Source organism: Nestor notabilis, unplaced genomic scaffold (assembly GCF_000696875.1).
Source record: "Nestor notabilis isolate BGI_N333 unplaced genomic scaffold, ASM69687v1 scaffold7435, whole genome shotgun sequence".
Taxonomy (NCBI): Eukaryota; Metazoa; Chordata; class Aves; order Psittaciformes; family Psittacidae; genus Nestor; species Nestor notabilis.
In genome coordinates this window covers 58,156-69,985 of record NW_009927823.1, presented here as the reverse complement: position 1 = coordinate 69,985, position 11,830 = coordinate 58,156, and the positions used below count along the sequence as shown (strand labels likewise).

The 11,830-nt window shown below is 46.4% G+C and overlaps 1 protein-coding gene across 1 annotated transcript in view; it reads right to left on the bottom strand.

Annotated features, from left to right (window-relative positions):
- The window catches only part of LOC104405503 (receptor-type tyrosine-protein phosphatase F-like), a gene marked incomplete at both ends in the record, with an annotated part of 58,890 nt that overhangs the window by 28,485 nt on the left and 18,575 nt on the right, over positions 1-11,830 (bottom strand). Inside the window, one exon of the mRNA XM_010014235.1 lies at positions 4,808-4,819. Within this exon, the coding sequence (XP_010012537.1) occupies positions 4,808-4,819 (12 nt within the window). The remainder of the gene's footprint in view (positions 1-4,807; positions 4,820-11,830) is intronic.

Below are 11,830 nucleotides of genomic sequence, written 5' to 3'. Positions count from 1 at the left end.
TCAGGAGCCAGGTTCTGTACCCGTCTCTCCCTGGGGAAGCCAGCAGCTGACTACCCCTTGCTCCCCTGTGCTGTGCACAGGGGAGATGCACTTCAAAGGAGCTCTCTCAGCAGCGCTTTGCAGAGTGAAGGGCAGGGCTGAGCCCCTTCAGAAGTGGCTCTGCCCTGACCTACCCACAGGGGAGCAGCAGAGGTGGTTGGTGTGTTTATGTGCCTACAGAAGGGATGAATGGCAGGGAAAACGCTCCTGCAGACCAAACTGTATGGGACGATGGACAGGCTGCAGCATCGCCAGCCTCGACAGGGGCCACGTGTCCTGTGTACCACAGCCTGAGACATGCCAGGAAGCTGTGGGGGCCACAGCTCTCAAGTGTGGCAACAGATGAGTGGTTAAACAGGTCTCTGTGGTGTATTTTTGTGATCCAGCATGTCTGAGCCAGCCGCCCCTCGACAGCACACCGGCAGAGCTGGTAAGATGGGCTTGTAGCTCTGCACCAGCAAACAGCAGTGCCCAAGGCACTGCAGCTGCTAAAAATGGATGCCATGTGTAGGGTCAGCTCTCAACATGGGAGGTGGGAGGGCACCAGGGCAATGCCTTTGGTGAGAGATCTGGCCTGGACAACGCTGTGGCAGGAGTGTGTACAAAGGAAGGGACAGGCTCCATCATCCTCCCATCCGCTCAGGGGATAATTGGCAGCTTCTTGTCCCAGTCAGTATGGATGGAGAAGGGGAGATGCTGTCAGTTAGCATTAGTGAAGGCTGGCAGAGCTCTCATAGCAGCTTGCAGAGCACCATCAACACATTCCTCAGGCTCAAGCCAGTGATTTAAGTTGCCTGCTTTTCTAGCATAAGAGTCTGGTAATAATTTAAATCAGTACAACTCCTCAAAAAGCAGCATTCTTAGAATTTCTGTCTAATTTACAAGTCAAATCAGATGGGCTAGCACAACCCATGATGCTACCTTAAGTGCTCCGGAAAATTTTGTTGTTCTTCATTTATTGCAGCAATGAAATTTCCCTTTTTATTACAGTTTTCTTGACAAGAATTTGCAATTTATTTATTTTTTTTTAATCTTCGTTTTGGATAAAGATCAGAGAAGGTGGTTTGGAGGCTTTGCAGGGACAGCACAGGAAAAATTGCTGTGAATACTAAAATGATTTCAATGGACAATAGTATAATTCAGAGATTTAGTTAAACCAGTAGACTGTCAAAAATGAGATTCATTGTCATTCATCCCAAGAATAGGCACCGTAACGGCTCTGTGCTGCTCCACTCTTCAGCACGCCTCCTGGTAGAGAGCGTTCCTTGGGAAGTGAAGTGAAACCCCATAGCTGTGAGCAGTGCAGCGCAATCTGAGCCATGCCCTGGATCCCACAGGACAGGGAGAATGGACAGCATGGAGACTGATTCTCCACTCACTGGAGGAACCATGGGGAGGAAGGAGGGGACCAGGCAACACAAGAGCCACAAAGGTTAAGACTGAGAAATGTTAATAATTCAGCATGCATTAACATGCACATTCCTTGCCTTGAGAGCAAAGAGCATGAATTGATCGCTTAGCTCCTTTCACCACGGGAATGGCTGTTCCCTAGCAGCTCAGATTCCCTCTGAGGGTGATGTTACCCCTTTGGAGAACCAGGGACCCCCCCTCCCTGCTACTGTCTGCGAGATTTGTAGGCTGAGGTCTGGGCATAAGTGCTCAGGGCTCACAGGCCACTGCTGTTGGCCTCTCTCTTGCGTGCTGAGACACTGCTGGCATACAGCGAGACTGCTGGAAACACAACAGTGCCAGGAGGACTTCCCATGCTTCCAAAACTATGTGGTTGTGCTATGGAAGGGGAAACCAAATTGCTTTTCCCTGCTGGCTGTCTTGGCCACAGTACGGCTGAGCAAATGACAATGCTAAAGCCCCTTCCTCCAGCTTGCAGAGTTGCAGGGAACTCTACTTGTCTGTGCTTGCTTCTGGGTTTCCTTCTCACCAGGCTTACCTGGTATCTGTCTAACTCTGGGCTTCATCTTCCCCTTTCCTGGCACCCCCATCACAGGCTCACTGCGTGCTTCCCCATGGCGATGGAGAACTGTGCCTGTGCTCTGCATGCTTCTGCATTCAACTGCTTTGGTCCTGCTCCAGTATCCTGACATCCTCTCCCCTTTACTCTTCCTCTGCACAAAGGAGCAGCAGTCTGAAGACCTGTTTGCTCTGAAGGAGGACTATCGCTGCTCCTCCCTGGCCTACAGCACAGCAAAGGCAAGTTTGGAGGGCTCTGCTCCAACCTCCCAACAGAGATGACTAGTAGAGAGTCACACAGGGCCACATCTTTGAGAAGGTGAGAGTGCCCCATTTCATTACTCCAGCCAGACAATCTGGAGGATCTGTGCTGCACAGGGTGTGCTCTTGCGCTAGCCACACTGCTACCCTGCCCAGAACTCCTGCATTCCTTAGGAACCACCTCCTCTGAATCAGGAAGGAATGAATTTAGGAGATATCCTCAAACATGATCATCAGCTTGTGTGGTTTACTCATCTGTAGACACCCTTCATCTCACCCTAGTGCTATCATTTTAAAGAAGGACTTCAAATGGAAAGGCAGTTGCTAGTCTCACAATCTATTGACAGAATCAACAACAGGAGAGGAAAAATTGGAACCAGAAAAAATGCATTTACAGTCTAATCTTGTGCTCAAACAATGCTGTACTATTTATGCTCCCAATGCATCCTTGAGTGCTGACATTTTATAGACAATTTCCAAAACAGGGCCTTGCCATTTCTGGATTATATTTCAGCTATAACTTTTAGGTCTAATTATTTGCGCTGACAACCACATATAAAAGAGGATATATCATTACAGTGGTGCAGCATTGGAGACACATCAGCATTCAGCATGCTGACATACTAATAGCAAAGTAAGGGAGAGCAAGATTGTGGAGCTATGCAATTTGCATTCGCTCTCTGAAATTTCTCTGATGAAAATAACACAACATTAAGGAGGGAAATAAGAGAAAAGATCCACTGTATCAAGATAAAATAACTCGTTAATAAATAACCTTGTAGCAGTCACAGAGCAATAATTAAATGCATGGGTTAGCAGTACACAGTTTTAAGTAAAGCTGGAAAAATGTAAGATGTAATTATCAGTGCCAAACAAATTATAAGCACGGCAAATCCCAATGGAATATTTAGAAACTAATTCCTGGCTTCCCATTAAATATTTGTGTATGTGGATATTTTTGGTGGGGTGGGAAGGAGGGGTCAACACAAAGAATGAGAAATTATCCACTCCTGCTGGCTTATATCCATTCTCAGCTGCCTCCCCTCAGCTAAACCATGTGGCTAAAACGTTTAAGTGCCCTGTCAAAGGTTCATTCTCCAGAGGTGCCTGAGCCATCACAGCAGTGCTCCAAATTTACTGAAATCTGGGAGGCTTTGGGCCTTGGCTTTCATTTCTTCTCTTTTCTTCCTTGTTCTCATTTTTCATCATTGTCTTGGGCTTGGGTAATTTTATCCTCTATAAAATCTATTTTTAGAGGGTAAACAACAAGGGCCCTGTGCCTCAGTACAATCTAAATGAGAGCACCTTCCAGGGAGAGAAACAGGAATGAAGTCAGTGTACTGGAACAACTACTAGGACAACTTGTTAAAACTTGTTGCAATGGTAAGATCAACTCATGCAGCTGCCCAATGGTGATCCTGAGAGAAGCTGGGGTCCCTCCCTGGAAGAAGCTCTGAGCTGCAGAGCTCCTGCAGTGTGTGTGGAGGGACAGACCAACATGGTACCTGCTTGGTGAAGGAGTTCAGAGACTTCTGCCAAAACCACCAGCTTTCCTCAGCATGAAATCATGAATGCCTTGAGCAAGGTCTGGAGCTAGATTTAATTTAAAAGCTGGAGTTGCCTTTCACAATTGTCCTTTATTCACCTCTGGCTTTCTGAGGGCAGCAGGACAGAGCAGGGCAAAGCACAAACCGGATTTTGCTGAGCAGCTATGAGCTCCTGTGAACATCGCCATGGGCCTCCCTGAGCCATCCACGGTAAGACTGGGGCCACTGCCAGAGCTCCCTGCTCTCCTGCCAGCAAGAGCAAGATCCAGCCCCAGGGAAGAAAGGAGAGGCAGACCTGCTCATGCCAACGGCCTTTGTCCAAGCACGGAGAACTGGCCACCCCCAGAGTAGGGCCTGCAGTGGAGCCAGGAAGCTGCCTCAGCACGAGGGCCTCGTATCTCCCAGCCAGCTGCCCCTATTGCCCTATGGCAAGGGAAGGCAACATGCTGGGTTCTTCTCCAGCTGAGATCAAAAGTAAGCTTTTTGCCTCTAGAGAAAGTGAAAACTTACAGCTACAGGAGAAATTGAGGAACCTGCTCTCCCATAGCAGCTTGTGAGGAGACTGGAGATCATTCCGATCTCTGCTTCCAAAGACTGCTCTTGATCTCCGGCCAGAAAGCTGCAGCAGTTTAGAGGTATTACACTGGTACCTAGCACAGGTAATGGGTTAGAAAAGGACCCCACATACAGTAGCATGCAATTCTTCCCGCCCTATCTCTGAACAAAGGTGCCCTGGCTGGTATTTGCATGCAGAATGTATTATGTGCATTTTAAATCTTAAGCAACAAAGACATGCAAGCAAAGTATCAATGCCATCACCAGAGCCACAGCAAATAGTAAGCAGATTTCATCAGGCACACTGTGGCCGTGCCTGGAAGGGAGCCAGAGTCTGTAGGGCACCCTCCCCTCTTGGAGATGGCTCTCCTCTCCCTACTGGAAAGTCCCATCTGACGTGGCGTACTGTAGATGGATAAGAAGTGAAAAGGACCAACCTTCTCGCTGATCTGAGAGATGAAAGTTTGTTTTGTTTGATGGCAGAGTGCGATGAAGATGAGGAGGGAATAAAAAAAGACAAGGAAAAACACAGAGAGTAAAAACAGGCCAAGCTTCATCTGTCCGCACACCACTGAAACGACAAGACAAGACTACAGAGGTCAGCCATGACTTCCCACCGTGCACACACACCACTCCATGTTGTGGACAAGAGTGTGCCACACTCACACTGCTCTGGCCTGGAGCAAGGAGCCTCACTGACCTGCTCACCACTGCTTCTTGAGGCAGGGCGCAGGAGACTGCACATTCCACACATACTCACATGGAGGGTACTTCGGGGCAGCCCAGTGCTGGGCCAGATGCTGGAAGTACAGACATATCTACATGTGCAAAGCACTCACACACACGCACAGAGCAAGGGACTCCAGCCATCACGCAGGCTGACGTGCTCCCACACACCCGCTCCAGCTATAAAGATGATGGCAAAGGCACTTTAAAACCATTGACCACACACTGGGAAGAGCATATACGTAGATCCGAATTTTATCAAGTATGAAAGAAATGTTCCAAGTGGTGAATGGAAAATCTTCTACCATGAAGAGTTGTTCCCCCTCTCCAAACAAAGAGCTAAATGCAGCAGAGAGGTATTAGGCAAGTGACAGACGTGCAGGCTCAGCTGGGCTCAGTTTCGGGAGAGCCTTATTGGTACACTGTGCTGCGAGTGAGAGATGGACAAGAAATCAGGACAAAAACACCCAGAGAAAATTGAGCAGATCCCAGTTTTTGTTCCTGTGGGAGAGACAGTAAAAGGTTAGTTGCATTTTCCTTACAGACAAAGGAGATCTTATTTCTCTAGCAGGAGTGACCTCACTCCAGCTACAGATCTGTGGCGTATCAGCTGTAATTGAACACTCACTGAGAGAATACAGAAGTGGATTTGATAGTTAAAGACTGCTTATGAGTCACATTTTTGATGGGGGAAGGAGCAGGTGGGGGGAGGAATTTGCTTTCCAGCAGAAACGCTGCAAATTAGAGAACAGCATGTGGCATTATACAGTGCAACAGTATAGTCAGCCATTTCCAGCAAAAAGAGGACAGGATTTTAACCAACACTGACATGGTACAGATCAGGCAACAAACTGACAATAAGAACTACAACAGTGGCCTGCGAAGTCTAATGGAGCTTGCAGGAGAACAGCAAAACAGTTGTTTACATTTCTTCAATTGAACTGGTATCGGGGACAACCAGCCAAGCTAGAGTTTAACTGGCCCATAAGTGAGGGCTACATCCAGCGAGGCCCCCCACCTGAACATCCTCAAAACAAACAGTCCTAGCTTAAGGTTCAGGTTTCCTCTGCCCTGCTTCAGGCAGGGGAATTACTTCTTGGTCCACAAAACATTAACATAAGGCTCATTTAATCCTGTGAGACCCTGTGACGGGAGGGAACCTCTTTATTGCTGCTCCCAAGCCACCACTTTATTTCCTAATTTAATGGAGCATATCACATCTGCTTGGCCTTGGTAAACAGCAAGGGGCTTCTGCCTTTTGCTCAGCTCTTCCCAATAGGGAGAATTTGTTTCCTGCCCTTGCCCAGGAAGGACAGTGCTTCTGGCAAACCAGGCAGACCCATGAATGGCTGCATTTCTGGAAAGCAGCACCAACATCACAATAGGACAAGACAAACTGCAAATGCTGCAAGCATGGACCATCCTGCAGCACCTGATGGGACTGTGTGACAGAATGGAAAGAGGTTGGTGAAGGGTGTAGGACCAGGGGATGCTGCTGAAACAGCTACAGGAGCACCCATCCCTGCTGCAGAAGTGCAGCAGCCTCAGAGCCTCTCCTTGCCCTTGGGAAACCCTGATGGGTCCCCAGCCACACCAAGGGGACTTGCCGTGGTGCCACTTGGCCTGCCTGGGGGCAAGGCAAGGGGTGCTGCTGCAGCTGAGGGACAGCCAGGGGCTTTGTTCTGGGGAGCTCGGCAGGGATGGCACTGCATCAGTGTGCATGGACAGGAGTAGGCTCCAGCAGTGGCTTTCCCCACATATTGACACTTCAGATTAGAGTTGGAAAGGTGAGGAGATACATGTGAAACACACTAATTCAAACAGATTACTTTCTGGTCTGTCAAACAGGAACAAGTTTAGGGCCTGCTATTTGTCACTAATTGCTGGATTATCCCTTAATCTCTTACTATATTAGTGGCTTATGGGGAATAAAAACCAGTAGCAGGCTATTTTGGAACAGCTGTAAGGCAAGAGGGAACACCTGGGCAGAAAGTTCTCTCTCTTTTCTCTTTAGTTAATGTTTAAACAGCTGCTGCTTTATCTGAGATAAACCTGATAAATGGTAAATTGAAAGTTTCATCTCATCCCATTCACATACTCCCTTACCTCCTGTTCTCTAACCATGCCAATCCTAAACTGAAAAGCATGTTTTAGCAAGTTTCTCTGCTTTTTTATACAACTGAGCAGTGACAGTAAGTATCATCTGCCCCGCCATGTAGAGACTCAGGATTTAAGGCTGGGGTTACCCAGAGTATCCTCTGTGCAGAATACCACAGCTCACTAGGCATGTGTTTGTGTTCCCATGAACCCGAGCTGCCCGGAAGCTAACTTGAACATGCCAGTCTATGTGCAAGATAAAGCAAGTGAAGTCACAGCAGAAATGCCACCAGAGGATAGCAAACTCCAGAAGGTAAAAACAGGGCTCCTTTTGAGATTCGCACTGAAACAGCAAAGCAGCAAAGAGCAAGCCCGTATAAGAGATGTTTCTGCCAGTCCTGTCAGATGGCTCCAGTGCTCTGCAGGCAGAAATTCCCATGCTGATTGAATTTGGTTTTTACCCTGCCACAAAACATACTTGTCTTACGCAGCAGCAGCAATACTCTAACCACAGCAGCTTGTTGCAGAAAGAATGAGTTTGGGTTTATGGGAGGGCTCTGCTCTTGTGTACTCTTGGGCATCAGCTCCCTGAAACAAGGAAGGGGCCTGTGGCCAGGATACGAATGCACAGGTCTGAGAGTTTAGATCGCTGGCTCAAACAAAGGAAGACATTTCTAAAGCTTTTCAGAGTGGGAAGCTAATACTTTCCTGAAAGCAACAAGAAAGTTTATTATCCCAATTGTCTCCGTATTCTGCTGGTAAGTGCCAGCATCTGTCCTTGTGCTGAAAACCCTCCGGTGCTATGCAAGGCATTAAGATAAAGGCAAACCCAGACTCTTTGGGATCCAAAAGACAGCAAGGTTAACAAAAAACTAGAGGGGGATGAACCTGTTCCTGCTTATCTCCAAAAGCACATCTTGTGTCTCAAGGACTCTACATAAATCAAAATTTATCCTTTAGAGCTTCTAGAAGTATAGACAAACAAAAGGACAGATTGTCTTTTTTACGCCAGATTACACGAGACTGAGACAACCTCCTATTATATGTGATGAACAATGTTCTCATGCCACAGTGATGAGTATATTCCATCCTAGAGAGACAGACAGGATGCTCAGGGCGCCCAAACATCCTTTCCCATTCATAGTGCACACACATGCATGCATGAATTCAATTACGAGCAGAAAATCTCAGAGCAGCAGAGGTGGATTTCCTAACCCTTCGTGCAAATGGATATGGAAGGAGTGGGAATGGACGTTTAGTCAGCACAGATACGCAGGCCTAATTGTTCCACAGACATCTATGTAGGTCATATAGGGAGAAGAAATAGGTTTCCAAGTCCATTTCTGTGTTGCATTATCACGCACTGAGCCACCAGTCACTCTCCTTCTATTTTCCACAAAGGTCATTTTATAAATAATCTGTCTTGAGCCTCACACTGCACTTTTAACTGTCAAAGGACTCTGCAAAGAATAAAACTGTTAGGCTTACTTAGTTCAGTTCTAAACAGCACACTGAAATCTTTAGATGCCAAGGTGCATCTGCCCAAACCACAGCTACTCTGGCTTTGGCTATAGCAGTAGCTTCAGCATGGAGCAGCATCCAGGGGCAGAGGAAATGAAGTTTAAGATACTGAAATCCCATAAAAAGAGTGCACTTTCTTCATCAAAGGGTCACTGCACTCTGTGGCATTGCTGTAGTGCAGTATTATCTTGAGGTCAGGACTGCACAGTGTACACAGGGAAATCATGGTCCTTCAGACCTGTAGCCCTCCTCAGCCACATACCAACTGCTGAGGGGTCATTACTTGCTGGCCTCTATCACAGCCTGGTTTTGCTTCTTCTGATGGTCCAGGGCAGCCATCTGTGCAAAGCAGCAGTCTGGGTCATCCAGACTGATTCAACTGCCTGTTCGTGTTTCCTGTCACCCTGGCATCCCCATCACAAGTCTCTCCAGTCTCTGCTTGTCTCTGACTGCTGCCAGACCCTCACACACCGGCAATGCCTCTCTCTGGTCAAGTAATGCCACCCCCATCAACCCTGACAAGAGGCAAGTTTAAAGGAGCACGTTGCAACAAATATGCATATAGCTGGGTTGTAAACAAACCCATTGCCCATTTTTCAGACAACCCCAGTTTTGGTTGCTGACTGTTTGTCCGCTGTCCTGAGCTTTTACTCGTCTGGCAATAGCCTCAAGCTTTGACTGCTGTTGCTATTTTAGCTGTTTTAATATTACATAAGCATAAAATGTTCTTTTTTAAAGGCTTCAAGTCTTGTTGCTCCAGGCCCATGTCAGTCATTCAGAATTATTATTATTTACACAAGGTCCCCACTGCAGTAAGCATCATGCAGCTGCAAGTAGCCATTTCCGTGACTGAGCCTAAGCTATTGCCAAGTCCCCAAGTGTAAAACCCTGCGGAGGCCAGACAATCACTGCTAGGGACAGAGCCACATCCTAATTCCATTTTGGGTGATGGCTTCTTAGTGAAACTTGGCAAATAAACCTTCAGACTCCAAGCAAGTTTCCCTGCTGCCATACGAAATACTAGCCTGGCCTTTCAAAAAGCAGATCAAGAAAGCATAGATTTTTGCAGTAATATAATTTCTATTTATTTGCAGCCTGATTTACTGATTCGTGATCTGGGGACAAAGGAGACAATTCAGTTTTAAGTGTTTTTTTTTTTAAAAGCAGCTGTGCAGCTACTACAGTATGTAGTAGAGCACTACAGTATGTGTAGGATTTTGGGCCAGGGACCTCACTGCACTTACTCCACTGGACTACTTCTTGAGGGCCTGAAAAACAGCACTTAAGAAGTGAAAACTGGGCAGCAGATTTCTCATTTGATGGGAAGTATGCAGCCAATGCTCCAGTAAGTATTATTCTAATAGCATCTGCATTGCTCATTGCTGTAAGCAGCACTGGGGAACACACCTAGTGAATTCCACAGTGTATTAATAAGGATATTATTATACACAGTCTTTCTGCTCATCTGCTTCACTGAAGTAGGAAAAAATAATGCCATGTGTAGAGAAAGAGAAGGGAAAAAACCCTTTTCATACAGGGGAAGAGTAAAATAACAGTGCCTTTTATTGAGGGGAGCACCACACAGGCCACCACCTTTGCAGGCATTTCATATGACAACACTTATGGTTCAAAATGCTTCTCTTTGTACAGATGTCCCTGAAGCTGTAGGCAAATGAAGAGTGAAATGTCTTAATAAAAAAACAATAGTGTAGGTGAATCAGTGCAATTATGATATACATCCAGGGAGCATGACACAATGATACCACCTTTTTTTATTCCAAACTAGGTCCAATTTGCCTTCTACTCTTAAATCAATTTCTTGTATATCTTGAATCAGCTTCTTGGATTTTTGCTGCTAAATTAGACAGTAAGCTCTCTGGATTAGAGGAATCACATTTTCCATACATTTCTATTCCCTTCCCTTCTCCCTGCAGCACCAGGAAGTCCCAAATCTAATCATTGTTACAATGTACTGTGGTGCATATAACCATGGACCACAAATGGATGAGTGTTCCTTCGGGGTGGTAACAATAACTTCCAGACCAGCACGGGCAAATACACTTTTGCTGAAAGGATAGAATATGAATATGCCACCATGACTCCCTTAAAGTCCATGTTATACCCCAGAGAGCCACACTGCCCTGGCATGCTCCCTACTGTGGCTTTCACTCTGTTTTTGCTCCTCTGATGGTCTGGATGTTTTCTGCAAGCCTCTGTGCATGGAAGGTTGAAGAGCATCTGTGGGAGGCAGTTAGCTCCCAGTGCTGGTCCCCAGCCCCAGCCCAACTCTGCAGCAGCAGACAGATAGATCTGTCAGTCCAGAAGCAGAAGGCTTATGAGGGTTGCTTTCCAGCACACTTAGAAGAAAATAATAGCTTCGAGAAAAATGCATCCATTTTCCTTTACAAATCCCTGGTGTGGAAATGTTTTAACTTTTAATGAAGTCCATCTGTGCATTAGGGCTTGCTCTAAAGGATTCACAGAGACAAGATGCTGGCATAGCCTGCTCCTTCCTCCTCCTGTTTTTTCATTGATATAGGAAGCCCTGAGCAGTGCCTGGATACTCCTTTTCAGCTCTCAGTATCTTCCTTTGTTAGCTTGAAAAGTATGATAAAGATGCTAATGAGCCTGTGCTTTCCAACACAGCACACTTACAAAGGATTACCTGGGAGGTAGGAAAGGGGAGGACATGATCAAAAACATAAACCCCAGGAGTCAAGAGAAACAAACATTTAAAGTATTGAAAAAACAATAGGCTGTAAATGAGAGCAGACACAAGCAGCCCTGAGAACTACACAGGGTGGGAATTAGTACTGCTGCTCAGCGCTCAGCCATGCTTTTAGAGAAAGTGGCTAACTTATTGGGTATTCATTGCAAGGAGGTCAATCATTAGGAAACCACCATGCAGTGGTGGGGCGGCCGACACACTTAATTTCCACTGTAATTTAGCATTAATTAATGTCTTCCCTAGTAAAGATGCAGGCACTTTCTAAAGACCCTACTGGAAGTCACTGATCCGTCTAATGACAACACTGTAGGACTATCACAAGAAGGAAAGCCAGTGATTCTTTTACTCTGCACCCCAGACCTGAAAAAGTAAGATATTTTCATTTTTC